At 37.9% G+C, this 19201-nt stretch overlaps 1 protein-coding gene across 6 annotated transcripts in view; it reads right to left on the bottom strand.

Moving 5' to 3' along the window:
* Window positions 1-14350: 14350 nt before the first annotated feature.
* PPP3CA (protein phosphatase 3 catalytic subunit alpha) overlaps window positions 14351-19201 on the bottom strand; it is a 317790-nt gene continuing 312939 nt past the window's right edge. For all 6 annotated transcript variants that reach the window (XM_032860901.1, XM_032860903.1, XM_032860906.1 and 3 more), the window contains one exon: window positions 14351-16976. In XM_032860901.1, the coding sequence (XP_032716792.1) occupies window positions 16780-16976 (197 nt within the window). In that variant the 3' untranslated portion in view covers window positions 14351-16779. The remainder of the gene's footprint in view (window positions 16977-19201) is intronic.

Genomic DNA, 19201 nt, shown 5'->3' with positions numbered 1-19201 from the left:
GGGACTGTGGGGCTGAAGCAGGGAGAAAAGAAAGCCATAAGGACCAGAATATTTGATCTGGATGTTGCCAGGGCATTTCCCAAGTTGGGAATGACTAATGGAGAGAATGATTTGGGGGTTGGAACTCATCCCTGGACCAATTTTATAAGATCAGTTGAGCAGATTTACATTCTGCTGTTTTTTTTTTTTTTTCTCTCTCTTAGAAACTTGAATCCTGATGCTTTAGTTCAGCATCGAGATGGGAAGTCTTAGAATGCCATTTGTAGATGATGCCTGGTCCTCAGTCACAGCCTCCCAGACCGCTTCCCTGCTTCCAGCCGATGCAGCGGGCAGTTCGCTTTGCTCACCTGAGTGTCAGCCCCCAAGCAAACATTCCTCCACATCCCATCCTGTGTCCTTCTTAGACACGGCAGGAGCTTCTTTGGCCTACATGCAAACCCCCAGCAAGTATACGGGAGAGTTCATGCCCCTGGGAGCAGCCCTCACCCAATGGGAGTGGTGGATAAGTACTCCCCTTTCTGGGCTTCCAGTGAGGCAGCTCTTGGAGACATTGTGCACTTTTCAATGTGGGCCCTTGTGGAATCAAGCCAGCATGGCCCATGATAATGGCCTTTCAGTCTTAGCCTCTCTGTTCCTTCATTCCTGCATCCTAGCTAAACCACTACCACCTGAAGCTTTGTCTCTGTCTCTACTTTTGGGAAACCCAAACTAAAGCCTCATTTACTCCTTTGAAAATTTATTGAAGGCAACTAGATTCAACTCTGCCTGTTTTACTAAATACCCTTAAGAGCAAAGACAATGCCTATTTTACCCATCATTTTATTCTAGAGCCCAACATAATCACTTGAGTCAAGAAATCCTGGCTAAAAAAAATTAATTAGTTAAAATAAGGCAGAAGACCATTCATTTCTTATTCATCATTTTGGAAAATAACATACACTGCTTTGGGAATTGCACAAATACCACTCAAGAATTCTTTATTCTCCTAGTTCGGTTTTATAGTAACTATCCACAAGGCTAAAATAATAAAATAAAATCAATAGCCAGGAACAATTTGTCAAATTATTCATTAAATATCCATTCAAACTCACTAAAATCTAATAGTTCCTTTATACTTAGCGTCTTTTAAGAAATTTAGTAAGAAGATCATGTTCCCCTATGTCTGTATAGAAATAGGATGGAGACACCATGGCCGGGGTAAAGGGCTCTTACTCTGGGATCCTTAATGGCTTGTCTTATCAGAATACCAACCATAACAGGCAACACACATTTTGTCTCATTTGGTTGTCTGCCTCCCTGTTAAAGGATATGCCCTCTGAGGGTGGGCACTATGGTTAAATTCTTTACTCTATAATCAAGAGAACTTAGATCCAGTCCTGGAATTTGGTGGATCCCAATAGTTATTCACTAAATGAATAAAAGCATTTTTTTTTCTTTCTTCTACTTTATTTTTTCTTTCTCTGCTCTTCATAGAGGACAGGATGAGACAGGAGAATGGGGTGGGAGAAGACCAGAGAGGAAGGGAGGGGATAAAAGGGAAAGGGAAGTTCATAAAAGTGTGGGAGAGGAGAGGAGTGGAGGGAGAGGAGGGTACTGGAGGTCAAGGAAGGGGAAAGGTGGGGAGAGAAAAGAGGACAAGGGAGTGAAGGAAGACAAAGGGAGAGTAACCTGCCATTGAGCAACATCTGCCCATCACTCCTGAACACGAACGTGGCATAGAAAGATTTTCTGAGCTAAGGAAATTGTTCTCAAAACTGAACAAAATAATTATTTTTAAGAATAAGTAGACTAATATGTATGAAGATCTGTTAATAAGCCTTTAACTGCCTCCTCATTTTTCCTACAGCCTGAATATTTAGCTAGTATGCTTACTATGTTTACATAGACATCTCACTTATATTTATAAATATATCTGTAGAAATATTTCTGTTCTGTTCTCCGTTTCACACCACAAGAATGTAAAACTGTGTATTTCCATTTAAGTTCAGAGAAGATATTTTTTGCTAAACCAATTAGTTGGTGAGTTCATTAAGCGATTCCCAAACCTAACCCAGAAATCACTATGAGCTAGTTAATGCCTGGACCATATCATCTTCCATGTCTAACCTAGAACTCTGATGAAGACATTCTCTCTTCCATCATTTCCCATTCCCTTCCATTTAAAATGTCCTCAGGGCTCCTGCTTATTGCTTCAGGTTTGGTCTAAGAACCATAGACAAACAAATTATTTTTTCAAGTATCAGCAGGCTAGAAATTCATGTGGCCTTATTTTTCATTGAACTCACAAGGTTAAAACCTCTGGATAACTTTTCTTGTAAAGTGACAGGGACCTTCCTAATTGGGCCAAATCCCAACAAGTAATTTAAGTTCAGCCTCTCTGGTTCAAGTACTTTTTCTCCAACCCTATCAGAGGACTTGACAAATGATTATTACTTTTCTTTCCCCATGAAATATATTATATATAGCTTTCTTAAGTATAGACATTATATATCCTTTTCCTTTTTGGATGACTCATACTATGCACACCTATGTGTGTACAACTGTGTATGTGTGTGTGTGTGTGTGTGTGTGTGTGTGTGTGTGTTTGGGTGGGGGATATGAGGTTATAAGAATACTAGCCTCTACGTTAAGGATGTCTTTCAGAGTCCAACACTCCATCCCTTACTTTGCTACAGATGCCCTTTGATGACTTCCAGAAACTGACCATTGCTTTCCAAGTTGTACATTTAGTTTACAATAGAAACTTCTAGTGATCTGGGTTTTTCAGTTGCTCACAGGTAACTGGTTGCCATTCTGATCTCCAGGTAAACTCAGTGTATTTTGGGTTTTTTATCTGTTCTCATGCCTTCTTTTTTATTTTATTTTATTTTATTTTATTTTATTTTATTTTATTTATTTATTTGACAGAGATCACAAGTAAACAGAGAGGCAGGTGGAGAGAGAGGAGGAAGCAGGTTCCCCGCTGAGCAGGGAGCCCAATGTGGGGCTTGATCCCAGGACTCTGGGATCATTTCCCGAGCTGAAGGCAGAGGCTTTAACCCACTGAACCACCCAGGTGCCTCAATGCCTTCTTTTTTTTAAAATTCAGATTCCACATTCCTCCCATAATTCCCAGCCTGCTATTAACTTTGGACAGTATTTCTCTTGAGTGTTATTATTTCTTACAGTTTTTAATAAGCAAGGCACAAGATACCACCATCGCCTTCTTTCAAAGAGACCACTCATCCTCTAGAAAAGTCCCTTTCATTTATTACATTATGGATTCCATCACTCACTACAGGCTATATCCAAACTTAGACTTCTAAGGAATAAATTATAAGTTGTTTTAGTATGCAGTATATCTCCCAGATGATAGTAAAGATTACTTGTCATTCATTATTTCATTTACTCAAACAATATATATTGAGCACCTCTTCCAGGAATAGCTGGGTATTTCTTAATGAGTTTGGAAGTCAACATGCATATTGAATGAACTGTGGCAACCACCTCAATGTTGTATGATATCAGACTGATTAAAGTGAAATTTGATTTGGAAACACAGGGGTCTTATAGGAGAACAGTTGACAACTAAATTTTAAAAATCACTTTTTAAACACATCGGGACAACTGAATAAATGCACTTAAAGGGACTGACATTGTGCAATCATGAGAAGGCTTTAAGGAGGACTATGATGTAGAATTAAGGTAAGGGTGAGAGAAGATGGTGGAGAGCTCTAATAACAATGTCCAAAAGGTCATGTTTGAATAGGATGGAGCTGTGAGGGGATTAACAAATGCTGAAGGGGCAGCCAAGATAAATGCTCCAAACTAGTTGTGTTTGGAAAGTGCAATGACCTGTTCTTCCTACGTTCAGATTAAACCATATTCATCTAAGAAAAAGAACTGCATGGTGCCTGGGTGTCTGAGTCAGTTAAGCAACAGATTCTTGGTTTCACCTCAGGTCATGATCTCAGGATCATGAGATCCAGCCCCAGGTTCAGCTCCATGGTCAGCACAGAGTCTGCTTCAGATTCTCCCTCTCCCTCAACCCACTTGGGTGCACAGGGGTGGGCTCGTGCACGAGCGCACACACACATGCACACACATTCTGTCTCTCTCAAATAAATAAGTAAATAAAATCTTTAACAGAAAGTACTGTGGCTTCTGACTTTGCTAGAAATCTGCTAAGAATTCACCACTCTTCTTGGGTTTCCAAGGAAGCACTCTACTTTGCTTCCAGAATCTCCTTACACCTGTCTTTTCCTCACAGCCTTGAAATTAAAAGACAAAGTCTTTGACCTGAGTCCCATTTTCATTATTGCTTTGAGCATCTTCAGATAAAGGAGGGAGCAAATTTTTCTTATAATTAGAATGGGACCCAGTCATAGTAACTCTTTCAGAACCAACACCCTCTTTTTATAATAAATATTCTTTGTATGAATATATAAATATTATAAAGAACCCCAAAAATGGAATGACAAAAGAACATAATATTACATCAGCTTAAGGCTACAAACAGGTAACGTATAGAAAGTATGAGTTTGGAAGGTACCTGACCTGTAAAGACTAAATGTGGCAGAGTTGTGGGAAGGATCATTTAGAAGCAGCCCAAGGATTTCAGTGAAGAACGTAGGGGAAAATTAAAAAAAAAAAAAAAAGTTAGATCTGGAAGTAGCATCTAGGAATAAGAACAATTAACACTGTTTTCAAGTGACTTCCTAAGTGCAATAAGGGAATTAACTTTTTTCATCCCTTCTTTTAAGAACCAATAAGCTTGAGGAAATGGCTCTAATCTTTGGTTGTAATACAAGCTACAGATGAGAAGTTAGATTTACGTGTTAAATTAAACACAGCAACATCCCACCATTTTTTTTTTCCAGTTAGTATATTTGTTGACCTAAGTGGTTTAATTTACGCCTAATATCCACTCCTTGGAAAAAGTCTTGGTAATAGGAGGTTGAAAACATTTGTTTTGAATATAATTAACTACCTCCTAACCTGGTTCCCCAAAGCATCAGTTTTGCCTTAGGGCCTGAGAGGGTTTGCCTTATGGTCTGAGAGGGTTTAAAATGGTAATGTTCCTTACAAGAGAAAAAGAATATTGGAAAAGGAATTAAGACGGTGGGAAAAGAAGAGTTTTGGCACAGATGGCCTGGTTTGTAATGGGAAAAGAGGTCAGGAGTAATATAGCATTCCATTTCATTTCTAAGATGAAAAATACCTACATATTGGCAGAAAAAGTCTGTGTTTCTGATTCAGACAAGGAGGTCAGGTCAAAACTTTATCTTTTAAAGAAATAGATCATGTAATTGGTTGTTGAAAGTAATTGAAAGTTGGCACAATTGGAGAACCATTTCCCCAGAAGACTCACTCTTTTTAAATTGAGCAAATGTCAGAACCAGACATTAAAAAGCTAATGTTTGTCTTCTAATTCTCAAAGACCTTACTGTGTATATTTCCTGTGGACTTGTGTACACGAACTTTCCTAGGTTTATGTAAACAGTTCATACCAGGCTGCCTCTGACCACTGATCCCTTAAATGGAAGCTGCATTTCAGAAATTATTAGTGGACTTGAAATAGGAGGAATGGTTAGAAAAGTGATTTGCAACTCTTTCAGCACCAACGCCCTCTTTTTATAATAAGTATTCTTTGTATATTCATATTTGACTTTTGTGTATTTTTTTCCAAAAACAAAATATAACGCAAATAAGGGCATTAATCTTTTCTAGTCCCACTTTTCCCCTTAGGTTAAAAAAATTAGGGGCGCCTGGGTGGCTCAGTGGGTTAAGCCTCTGCCTTCCGCTCAGGTCATGATCCCGGGGTCCTGGGATCGAGCCCCGCATCGGGCTCTCTGCTCAGCATGGAGCCTGCTTCTCTTCCTCTCTCTCTGCTGCCTCTGCCTACTTGTGATCTCTGTCTGTCAAATAAATAAATAAAAATCTTTAAAAAAATTATATCTACTTATAAGTGATTGAATAAATCAAAATTTTTAAAAGAATATTTACATAGATACTATTTTGAGAAAAATATCTCTCATTATGACATTACCAATGTTTGGGGGGAATAAAAGTGTTTTTTGCTATTTTGGGGTTTGGATCATTCTCTTTTAAATATCCAATTAAACCATGTACAGGGCTTTAAAAATTCAAGTACTGCTAAAAGGCTTTCAACTTAAGCAACATTGCCATTCAGTATATCTTACTGCCCTTGATACCTTCTCCTTACAGATAATTATTTTTGACTCATAGCTGTTTATTCTGGTATATACCTCCATATTAATAAATAATATGTTTGTATTATTATTTCCTTTTCAGCTCTATTGAGGTATAATTGATAAATAAAATTATAGTATATTTAAAGTGTATATCATGACGAATATATACATATCTCATGAAATGATTTCCTCATCTAATTAATTAACATAATCATCATCTCACATGTTTATTTTTTCTTGTGTGTGTGTGAGAACATTTAAGTCCTACTCTCTTACAAATTTCAATTTTATAATACAGTGTTACCAACTACAGTCACCATGTTGCACATTAAATCCTCAGATTTTATTCATCTTAAAATATTATTAATCTTACTTATCAAAAAAAAGTATAACTACGTGCGGGAATGGATGTTAATTTGTTGTGGTGATCATTTGGCATGTATACTTATGTCGAATCATTATGTTGTACACTTAAAAGTAATGCAATGTTATATGTCATTATATCTCAGTAAAAAAGATGAGGAAGGTCTTGTTAATTAAAAACATACATACATACAGTAAAATTAGCTTCTGTTTTTGTGTACATGTCTGAGTAGATGTGTAGATTCACATAAGTAACAACACAATCGAGTCAAACAACAACTCTATCACACCAAAAAATCTCCTCATCTTGAGCCTGTCCTTACCCCAACCCTAACCTCTGAGAACCACTGATCTAGCTGTAACCCATCACAGCAGCTTTGCCTTTTCCAGGATGTCACATGAATAGAATTACACAGCATGTAATCTTTTGAGACTGGGTCTGTGGGGAGTCAATTCTTCCCTGCATTTTTACACATTTTGTGACAGCCTTTATTCCAGATTATCTTTGAGGCCCTTTGCTATAATAATTTCAAGGCCATTTGCTAAAATGGAGGTAGCTCCACTGTTTTTGACTTGAACATGCAGCCTATGGTTGCTGCTCTGCCACGGGTAATAAAGACCTTTTGTCTCTCACATAGGAGTCTCCTTGTTCTATCCCCATCTATGACACTGTGACAGCTTCAGTTAGCTTACATGTAGGGTTAGACCTCTGACCCTTCACAATTTTTGATGCTGGTTCCATGTGGCATGATGCATTTTTGGATCGTTGGGTTTTCATGTGTACCAGTAGTGCATTGGCTTCCTAGGGCTACCATAACAAAGTACCACACACTGGGTGGCTTGAAAATGTATTGTCTCCCAGTTCTCGAGGCTTGAAGTCTCAAGTCAGGGTGTCAGCAAGGCCATGCTCTCTCTGAAAGTTGGAGAGGAATTCTTCCTTGCTTCTTGCCAGCTGCTGGTGGTTTGCCAGCAATTCGTAGAGTTCTTGGCTTGCAGCTTCATACTTCCAATCTCTGCCTTTGGCATCATGCAGCCTCCTCCCCATCTGTTTCTGTCTTCACATGGCCATCCTCCTATATGGGCTCCAGTGATATTGGATTAGGGGTCCATCCTACTTTAACAGAACTTCCTCTTAATTAATTAATTATATCTGCAACACTCTAGTTTCTAAACAGGGTCACATTCTTAGGCACTAGGTGTGAGGACTTCAACATATCCTTTGGGTGAGGAGACACAATTCAGCCCATAACAAATAGTTCATCTCTTTTTATTTATAAGTACTACTCTGTTAAAATTGGATGTATCACACTTAGTTTATCTATTTGTCTACTGCAGGACATTTGTGCTGTTTCTAGGTTTTGGTAGTTAATGAGTGATACTATTACAAACATTTGTGTACAGAGCTTTGTATGAGCATAGCATTCATTTCTCTAAGGTAAATATCTAGGAGTGGAATTGCTGGATCAAATGGTAACTTTATCTGAAACTGTTTAACTTTTTAAGAAACTGTTCTCCAAAGTGGCTGTAGCTTTTTAGCATTTAGATGTCCCCTGGCAGTGTCTGAGAGTTCCAGTTGCTCCTCATCCTCACAAGAAGTTGATATTATCATTTTAAAAACTTTTGTTCTGTGTGTGTGTGTGTGTGTTACCAAATACCTATATAGTGTTATTTTGTTGTGACTTTAGTTTATTCTTCCCTAGTGACTAATGATGTCAAGCAGCTTTCATGTGTGTATTTGCCACCTGTATATCTCATTTGTTGTGATTGTTCACATCTTTTGCTCATCCTCTAGTTTGTTTATTTGTTATTGTATTGGGAGAGATTTGTGTATATTCCGTATATAAGTAACTTGATAGAGATGTGATTTGAACACACTTTCTCCCAGACTATAGGTTATGTTGTGTTTCATTTTCTTAACAATGCCTTTTGCAAAACAAAAACACTATAATTTTGATGAAGCTCAATTTGTCATTTTTTCTTTCTTTTTTTTTTTTTTATAACTTCTGCTTTTTGGTGCCATACGTGTGAAATCTTTTCCAAACCCAATGTCACAAAAATATTCTCCTGTGTTCCATGTAAAGATTTTATATCTTATGTTTTAAATTTGATTCTATGATCCACTTTGAGTTAACTTTGCATAAGGTATGAAGTTGAATTTACTTACTTATTTTGCCAGTGAAACTCCAATTATTCCAGTATCATTGCTGAAAATTTACCGTTTCTCCATTGAATTATCTTTGTACATTTCTCAATTGACCATTTGTATGGGTCTATTTCTGGACTCTATTTTGTTTCATAGACTTATGTTTCTCTGATTTCATCAATACCATATTATTTTGAGGTTTAGAGTATATTTAAAAATGAGTAAGGTGAGCCTTCCAACTTTGACTTTGCCAAAACTGTTTTAGCTATTCTAGATCATTCTCTTTTCAATATAGATTTTAAAATCAACTTGTCTATAGCAACATGAAACCTTTGCTATGGTTTGATTTGGATTGCATTAAATCTATAGGTTCATTTGAGAAGAATTGACAACTTCAATGTACTGAATCTTCCAATCTATGAATGCAGCACGTCTCTCCATTTATTTAGATTTTCTTTGATTTATTTCATCAGCATCTTGTAGTTTTATAATTTTTGCTTTCAATTGTCTTGCATATCTTAAATAAGTTACAATACCAAACAAAGTCTATTACTTTAGCTCAAATATTTATTGCTACTCTTTAAAATTCCCTTAATAACTTTCCCTTTGCTGCTTCTTCCAATGTTAAAATATTATATCTTACACTTTGCCCATTCCTATTTTATGTTCCTGCATAGAAAGATACACCATAGCCGAAAAAACCTTCATAAATAGTACATCTTGTCCTTGCTCTTTTAGATTTACTATGGCTCTGCAAATGTAGGGGTTATAGGACCATGATAAGAAAGAAATTCAGATTTGCTTTATTTATACGATTTTGGTGGTATTTTCTGGTAGCCAGGTGGTGGTGTGTTAGGAAGTCTCTCCAGGACTTGTGGCAGTCTTTTGCAACCATGAAGACTGAAGCCAAAAGAATAGTGTGAGGAGGAGTGTGGAAAGAACCTAGGTCATTGATGATAATGGTAAGTCACCAAATGAATCCTAGGACCATATAGTCCCAGATGTCTTTGTCAGTAACTGTACAAGTCATTATGGTTTGAGCTCAGTTAATCAGGTATTTGGTTACTTGCAGCTGAAAGACCTGCTATGAGAGTAACTGTTGCAGCCTACCATTCTCCTTGGACATCCCACCCTTCTTATGCTTTAACCACAGTAGTTGACATATCACTCTTTTTTCCTGGATCTTCTCCTTTGTTCTTACTTTTTCTCCCAGGCTGGAGTGCCTTCCACTCCCCTCCCCAGCTTCCTTCCTCTACCAATCCACCCTCATAGGAAGGTTCCAACCAAATGCCATTTCTTCCAGGAGAATTTTCTGACTACACTTACCTGTCCAACCCCAACCACATTCACACAGACATGTTTACACACACACCATCTTCATCTCCAGAATATTGGTTGTAAGTACTTACGTAGTGCAGGATGATGCCCAATGCCACAACCAAATGTGAAGCTTATTGAGTGCTTATGTAGTGCCAGCCACCATGATAAGTATATTACTTGCTCTGTCCTTTTTACTCTGTATGGAAAGTTAACGAATTAAGTACTCTTATTGCCTTCATTGTTGCCCAAGAAAAAATCAGGTTTAAAGAAGCTTAGTCAGTGTCTCAGGGTCACACAGACAGCCAGTAAGTAGTGGAGCTGTAAAAATTCCAACGTAGGTCTGACTCTAGACTGGAACTGGTGTAGAGAACAGTGAGTGTATGTGGCACAAAACATTGCTTTATTCTCACTGTTACTGCCTATCATGAAAGAGAGACTGTGTTGGATTTCACTGTTCGCCTCTCTGCTGGCGTGCACGCAGCAGAGAGACATGATGAACACACCCATTGATCAACGGGCAGTCATCCTCTCAGAGGGCCAGAGCTCCTGCCTGCTTGCTGCCAGCACTACCCCAGGCTCCAGCTGTGGCCAACTGAGCCCTTCCCTTCTCTACAAACACATCTATCCTTATGAGCCTTTGACCAGCCCTGGCAGAGTTGTGATTAAGTTAATTCTCACTAAGATATTAGTAACTGACAATGGTTGTGGTTTCCCTTCTCCAATGTGTATTTCTTAATAATGGACTTTTGGAAAAAGTGCTGTTGGACTTGAAGAAATGTCTCTTTTGTGGTAGAATCTCAAGTACATTATGAGATTCTTGAAGGTAAACTGTGTTGAATACACACTCAGGAAATATTTTTTAAACAAATTTTGGTAAGATGGTTGTTTTAGTGGGAGGGATAGTGCAAAACAAACAAACAGTCTTTTCAATATGAAAGCATTTCATTCTCTTCAAGACACATAGGCTTTTTTGGTTGATTCTTCCAGGAGAAGCATCCAGATACTTTACCACCTTAATCTCCTGATTGAAGTATTATAGATTTAAAAATGCCACTATCTTCTCCCATAGTGGTAGTAGTAATAGCTAATGCTAGTAGTAGAAGTTAATGATAGTAGTAAATATTAATGTTTACATAAATAACTAAATAATTCCCACATTTTCATTTAAATTCCTATTTATTAAGCAACTATAAATGAAAATCAAATTCATTAGGACCAATTCTGTGTAGCAACAATGGTAAGCAGTAAAATGTTTGTCCATGCAGGATCATCCATCGAATTTCATTGAATTGGAAATATAGGACTGGATTTTAAATTTGCTCTAGAAATAAACTAGGACATGGCTTCTTAAACCTTTTTGATCATAAAAATTTTGATATTTATTGAAATACAGACTTCACTCCAGACCTTCAGTCTCCAGAAGATACTTATTGAGAATGGGTGGAACATACCGAACTAGGACAAGAGTTTCAGCTATTCTTCAATAAAGATTTGACACTTGGGCTCTGGGATAACCCATTTTGTGAGATCACACTGGAAAACATTTTTCTTCTCTTTTCCAACCTACCCTTTTCCCAAAGAATATTATGCCAGGCACTCTCAAATACTGATTTAAAAAAAAATTATATATATATATATATATATATATGCATGCAACAATTCTCACTGAAAAGACAAAGACAATAAACAATTTTACATGGTGTGGTAAGTGCTAAAATAGAGATAGTGCAGGGTACTGTGTATTTAGAGAGGGGGAATTCCTTGCCTGAATATTTAAGGCAAATTTGACCCTACAAAGGTGAGGTAATTTGACATAGAAGACATATGCATAAAGACTCAGAAACTTAAAGAAACCTGGTGTTTTCTGAGCACTGTGAAATGTCTTACACAACTGAAGCCCAGGGTCAAGTTGGGGAAAGTGAGGATACATGAGGCTGGCGAGAGGTGGATTGTGAACAGCCTTACACACCACCTTGAAGAGGTTGGACTCAGTCTTGTAGACAAGAAGGTGGTGTCGGGAAGAAACCCAGATATCCTCAGCACTGGGTATAGAATGACTTCAAAATATAACTTGACTAGAATGACTTAGGGCTGGAGTTTAAGGGGACCTTGCTCTGTGCTAATTTCTACAACAGTCAGTTTCGAGCTTTGCTAATCTAGGGGATACACTTGTCAGCTGACAGTTTATATAGAAGCTCAATATGCAAAATAGATAAAAGGGCTGCTTTGGTTGATTCAGGACACTCAGCCCCATGGCAGTATTCCTATAAATGGGATCCCAGGGAACAGTCTTCAAATCAGAGTTCTATGCCTTCAGAAAACTGAATGATTGAATGGATATTTAGGAACCTACTGTTGAAGGGTTACTTTGATGTTTTCTTTGAGGAGAACCCGTTCAGCTATGTCTAGTATAGTTCCCTCCATGCAGCATCCTTCAGGAGATGGTTAGAGCGCTGAATCAACTCTGATTAGATTTTAATATTTCCGGGGAAGGGCAGGCACCCACATTCTCCCGTAGTTTACTCTCTGTTAAACAGAGTCATTTATTAACTACCTCTACTTTACAATAAGCTGGCATTTTTCTGATTTAAGCAAGGTTTTTTTGGAATAACCAACTCAATAATATAGCTACCATGTCAACTTCTGTTCACTTTTTAGGTTTCTTCAATCTGTTTTTAAAACAACTCTCCTTCCCTGCTGGGTTTCCACTCTTCTACATGCATTCCAATTTGTCAATGTTGCCTCTTGAAAATGTACTCATAGGTCCAACATTTCTTTCCCATCTTCTTGCCTCTCATTACTACATATGCATTTATAAAAAAGTGAATTTATCATGAAAGGTCCTGATGGGGCTTTTCTGGTTAACATTACCATAAAATATACTGAAAAGGAATATCCATGAAACAGAGTAAAATTGGCATTAAAAAGCAATGTTAAGCCAGACATTAACTCACTACGTAAACATTTAACATCATAGTGAAAACCTTTATGTTGTTATGATTGCCACCTTTTGTGTGTGTGTGTGTGTGTGTGTAAAATAAGAACCTAGAAGAAGAGCGAGAGAACATAGGAGAGGCTCAATGTTTGTTGAATGGATTAAGTGGAAAGCCACATACCAAGGTAAATGGACATATCTTTAATTTGGGGATCTCAGATTTGTCCAACTCAAGGGGTTTCCAGTCTTGAACAACGCAGGCGCTCAACCAGGGCAAACTGAAAGGTCGCTGCTTCTTAACTGAATGTGACAAGAGGGATCCAGTGACTGGGACATGAATTAGTCAAGGAAGTGTCAGACATTTTAGGAAGGCCGTTCCCACAGTTCCACCTGTGATGCTGACTTCATGTTGGGGCCCTGGTTTTCAGGCAGAAAGATGGATGTCTACTTTTAAGTTAATACTTCACATGAACGTGGCGGGGTAGGAGGAAAAAATGTTTCAGGAAAAGAGCACTCTGGGGGGGGGCGTGGGTGGCTTTAGCACCACCATGATGCGTTCTGGCCTGACATGACAAGATGCTTCCACTTTGATGCTCTAGGCTAAGGCATGCCATTGTCAATGCACAGAGATATCCCCTACCACTTCACTTTGCCCCCCTCATCATACAAGTTTAGTGTCTAAAGATTTTCTTTCTTTTCTTCAAAAATATTTTTAGAGTAGAAGCAGAGGGTACTTTGGATAAGAAAGATACTATTGCTAACTGAGGGTTGATCAAATCTAGCTCTGATTTCTTAAAAAGCTAGATGACCACTCAGCATGGACTCTGACCTCTCAGGAGGTAAATCACTTTAAGGGTGGGTGAAGGAGGGGACAGAAGGCTGTTTCTGTGTGTCTGTGTGTGTGTGTGTGTGTGTGTACGCGCGCGTGCACGCAGGCATGTGGGTGTTTGTGTGTACAGCCAAAGGTTCACTGGCATAAATAATTCAAGAATTCAACAGGTTCTTTAAAAGTGAAGGAGAGGGGCGCCTGGGTGGCTCAGTGGGTTAAAGCCTCTGCCTTCGGCTCAGGTCATGATCTCAGGGTCCTGGGATTGAGCCCCACATCGGGTTCTCTGCTCAGTGGGGAGCCTGCTTCCTCCTCTCTCTCTCTGCCTGCCTCTCTGCTTACTTATGATCTCTCTCTGTCAAATAAATAAATAAATAAATAAAATCTTTAAAAAAAAAATAAAGTGAAGGAGAAAGCTCTAGTAACTGGTGATCTGGTGGTATTATCCCTTCTGGAGAAATAACTCCAGCTCTATGTTGATTTCCTTGATAGACTGAATAATCATGCAAAAACATACAGTTTTACTTTCCTAACTACTGACCGGACAGACCAAACCATACTCACATCAATTGCTTATTTTAATGTCAAATGTTTATTTCTAAGCCAGAGTTGCCTCAGCACAATTTGTAAAAGAAAGGAATCCCCCCAAATGAAAATTTTTTGGTCAGGATATTTTCTCCGCAGTTATAAGAATGAAAAGAAACACCTTGGTATCAAGAATTACCACTTCTTCCAAATCATTCTAATAAGTTGCATCTAAATATTTTCCTTGGACATCATTTTTTTAAGGGTGGAAAAATATCCATAGGGGGGAAAAAATGTTTGTATTCATGAAAATAAATTTGGGATAGTCTTTGCCAGGGAATATATCTAGAACATCTTTGTTTTGGTACACTATATCACTAATTGCCATATTCTTATTATTTGATATAACAGGCATACTTTATTACATAAAACAAAGTGCACTGAAAATGAACAATGTTAGAAACAAACTGCAATTTGGTGTATCTTAAATCTTCAGGTGATTAGATATGAGCCCGAGCGCCATATACAAATTTCATATCAGTACAAACACAACTCTCTTCTGTGATGAAAATGCACTTAGTAGCTTAGTTCTTTTCGCTTAAACAGATAGGGCATCCAATACAACTGAAACAACCTGATAACAATTATTTTTTTCAATAAAAAGGAATGCTCTGGTTTCTTAACTGACTCCCACATTTGAGGGAGCCAGAAGATGGCATTTGCTCTTTAAATATATTTCTCTTGCTGATTTGAGACACAGAGCCACCAAGATTCTTCCAGTGGAAGTAGGCACCACACCTCAGATCACCAGGCCCTCAGGGAAGGAAGCCTGTTAAATAAGTAAATCTGTGATGTGCGGTGGTGGGCCCAGCACCTAGAAGACAGCATGGTGGTTGTGCACAGAAATCCCTTCAGCAGACTCAGTGAAAGGATGAGAGTTCTTTAAGTTCATGCACATTTTATTGAGTAGTAATATAAAATGCTTTTTCTTTGTCATTGTTACAAGTGCATGCTTTGATTGCCAACATTTCAGAAGTCAAATTACAAAGGCAAGGCTTTAGGCTGTAGTGAATTACTTGGGCACTTATACAATTGTTAAAAAATATGAATGGACTTTTGTTGTTTCAGAATGAACCAGTTGTAACCCGTAACTGATATACAAAGGGAAAAAAGTGAAAAAAGTACATATTTTGTGGCACATGACAGAACAGAACAAAATAACTAAACCGTTATGACATTAACAGTTATCATGCATTTAGAGTTTCACATGTAACTACAAACTTATTTAAATTTCACAAGGTTTGCTAAACATGCTAACCATCTATATGTGCACTGACAAGCTTATGTTAAAAACTTTTAAGAATACTCTCCCCTTTAGATTTTTTCAAAGCTTTTTTGATTACAAAATTTCAAAGGCATTAAGCATTTTAGAGAATATAAAGTACGCCAGTATACATACATTTCCAGTATATGTCAGACCACTAAGCGCGTTACAGTCTCATACAGGCCGATACAGCCATTTTTTTTTTCTTAAAAAACATGCATAGGCAGATTTTTTTTTTTACAGAATATAGATGCTTTATCACTGTACTTAATATGGTGTCTTGTTCACTATACTTAAAAATGCACCACTCATAAATATTTAATTCAGCAAGCCACAACCAAGACTTGATTTATCAACAAAAAAACCCCTAAATATAAACAGCAAAAAAAGATAGATGTAATTATTCCAGTTTTTTTAAAACTTAAAGAAAAGAAAAGATACTCATTACTAAATTAATAAGATAAGTGTTATATGGAAAGAAGGGCATTCAAGCACACTAAAGAAACCTGAGGTAAGCATAATCTGTACAAAATTAAACTGTCCTTTTTGGCATTTTAACAAATTTGCAACGTTCTTTTTTTTTTTTCTTTTTCTGTTTTTTTTTTTTTTTTTAAGACTGCCTAATTCATTTTATAGCCATTGTCTGACAAGAGTAGCAAAACATTATCAATAAATAGTCCTTATTTAGTTTGTACATCATTTTGTTAAAAATGTTTGATGTCATCCATTTTTAGTGCTGCGACTGTAAACGTACAATAGAGTAAGAAATTAGACAAAGTTTTCGTGTCCAGTAACATAATAAAAGACCTTTCATTAACCTATCTAGAAGTCCCCAATGCAGTAGGAAAACATGTTCATTCCCCTAACATTGCAGTATATACTAGCATTAGCTTTCTTTCTAATTTTTTTTTCTATAAGCATTTTTAAAAGGCATACCCAAAAGAGGTGTTTAATCACCACCCCCACCAAAATATAGTTTATTATCTCTATCCCTCTTTTTTAATGATAGTGTAAACTGAATCCAATTCCTGGCCCCCAGAGCAAATAAGCTACCATCAGAGGCAAGAACATCCAACTGCTGATATGCAGCAATCCCCATCATGCCCTGCAGCTCAAAAAAAAAAAAAAAAAAAAGTGAACAGGAAGTGGTCACTGGATATTGCTGCTATTACTGCCATTGCTGTCCGTGCCGTTAGTCTCTGAGGTGAGAGCCTTGTTGATGGAGTTAAGGTTGGCGTCAGAGGGCATGGCATCTCTGCGAGGTGGCATCCTCTCATTAATTCGGTCTAAGCCCTTGGCCTCCTCGAAGCTAGTGATCTTATGTTGTGGTGAAAATCCTTTGATAGCTAGACAGAAAATCATTAAAAAAAAAAAAAGAAATAAAAATTAGGTTAGCCAGAGGAAAACAAAGGGCACAGCTGTTGCATCAGGTGAGGTTAGAGATTTCGAAGTGAGTGAGGGAATCCTTTAGTAGAGAACAGAATGACGGGACCTGAACACAACACAACAGACTCCTTACCATACCCGAAGATAACCAAAAAGTTTGAAAACAGCCAATGTCTCTTGCCAACCAAAATGTCCTCTTCAAGTTAGTAAGATGTAAACATTGCTCTGGTTCTTCGTAAGAGTTTATATCAATGAAATCTGAAGTGGATATGTCAAGAGGAAAGTTGCTACCAGGGACAGGTATCCAGACTTAGCATCAACTGGCCACATCATTAGCATGGTTACTGCGTCAGACACCCTAACCTAGACAGACCATAACATAGGCTTCCTTTGGCTCTTCCACTGTACTAGTAATGGCAAATTCAGTAGAGTCAGGCAAGCTATGCCTAGAAGTCTAGTAGGGAGCTTTAGAGCAGAAGCTAAAAGAAGCTCTAAAAGGAATTAACTTTAGGGGCATTTCCATGCCATCTCAGAATCCCAGAAAGGCTTTCTTGGCAAACAACTCAATGGCTGCATGAAGAAAAAAGAGAAATTACAAACCTCTATTTCTCTAACTCAACTTTGGAAGCATGTGGAGTGGGTGACAAGGTAAGAGAAACTCAGAAAAATCAAGATCAGATCACTAAGTAGAAAAACGCTGTCCACCCCTCAGCGCAAAACGGGTCAAACTGATGTTCATCTGGTATCCATTACTGCCTAAATCAAAGCAAAACCCTTTCCTAGTAGATCAAGGCAGATGTAAGTGATGCTTTACGAATAAGGAGAAAACTCCTTTCACAACTTTCAGCAAAAATTACAGGATTGGTTTGGGCCCTATTCAGTGAAAACATGGCATTCTCAAGGGGACATATGGATATTTGATTTTTTTCATTAACCCTTAGTATGCTGCAGAGATAGATCAGACATTTGTGCAAGAAACTTAATGACTTCTTCAGTGGGCGCACCAACCAGTGAGCTGAAAACAAGGTACATACAGGAAACCAATGACATCAGTCTGCTTTACTTCCTGTGATGTGCAAGCCAGATACTGAAGGACCAATCACCAGAGCTGAATTGGGCTACATCTCCTTGGATGATCGGGGACACTTTTGCAGTAACTTTACCCTCCCCACCTTATTTTGGGGGGTGGGGGAGAAGCAAAGCAGTTTCAAGCTGAAACTTTGCCAGCCAGTCCTACACAAATGTGTAGTGCCTTTCACTAACATGGATGAAATTCTTTAAAGAGCTACACCATTGCTTCCAAACTCATGAAAGGATGAGAAATAGTTTGTTACCCCACTGCATTTTAAAGGTTAGCAAAATGGTGATTAGTCAACTGTGAGAGGAAGAAGATGGGGGAAATGAGGAAAGACCAAGGCCCAAAGCAAAGCTTCTTAATTCTTCTCTAATTTGGTAATAAATTGCAAAATAACAGAGCTGTCTCATGAGCACCCACCCTGAACACTCAATTATTTTGAGGGACACAATAATGGCACAAAGTGGCATTCTACTCTTTTTCTAAACCACTGTGAATATCATTTCATCATAACGAATAAATACAGAAGTTTGTCAACATGATAATTTGTGAAGCGATTTTATTATTTAAATGGTAAAAGTGGCATCTCAGGGTTTTAAAAGCCAATAGGGTGAGAGCGCAGAAATTCAAACTCTAGCTGGAACAATGGATATGTCCCGAATGGGGCTCCATCTCTAATCAAATCTCTAACCCTGGTCTGGAAGAATGTGCTCTGCTGTAGTTGCTGGTCAGACAATGGGTATTAGCAATTTACATTGGTAGTATACTGAACACAACACAGAGTCACAGAAACCACAGAAAACAGCCAAACTATCAACAAGAATGCACACTGCAGATTAGAATTTGCCAAGAGGAATAGAGAATTCCCACATAAATAGCAGTTTATTTGCTGCTATTTAGGAAGCAGTTGTATTTTCTCTTACAGTGCTATCATTTCCCCTACCAGAACCAAATCATATGCAAATTCGACAGTCTAAAGTGGCACTTTTTACATCGTATCGAAGGACCATATGCACACAATTTTGGGAAAAAATAAAAAAAAAGTGATCTTGCAAGAACAAAATACAACTGAAGAATTTTGTTTTAAAGGGGAACTTCAAATTATTCTTT

This window comes from Lontra canadensis, unplaced genomic scaffold, assembly GCF_010015895.1.
Source record: "Lontra canadensis isolate GAN:19392208 unplaced genomic scaffold, GSC_riverotter_1.0 scaffold1, whole genome shotgun sequence".
Lineage (NCBI taxonomy): Eukaryota > Metazoa > Chordata > Mammalia > Carnivora > Mustelidae > Lontra > Lontra canadensis.
The sequence above is the reverse complement of the archived record's forward strand: the minus strand, read 5'-3'. Positions and strand labels throughout refer to the sequence as shown.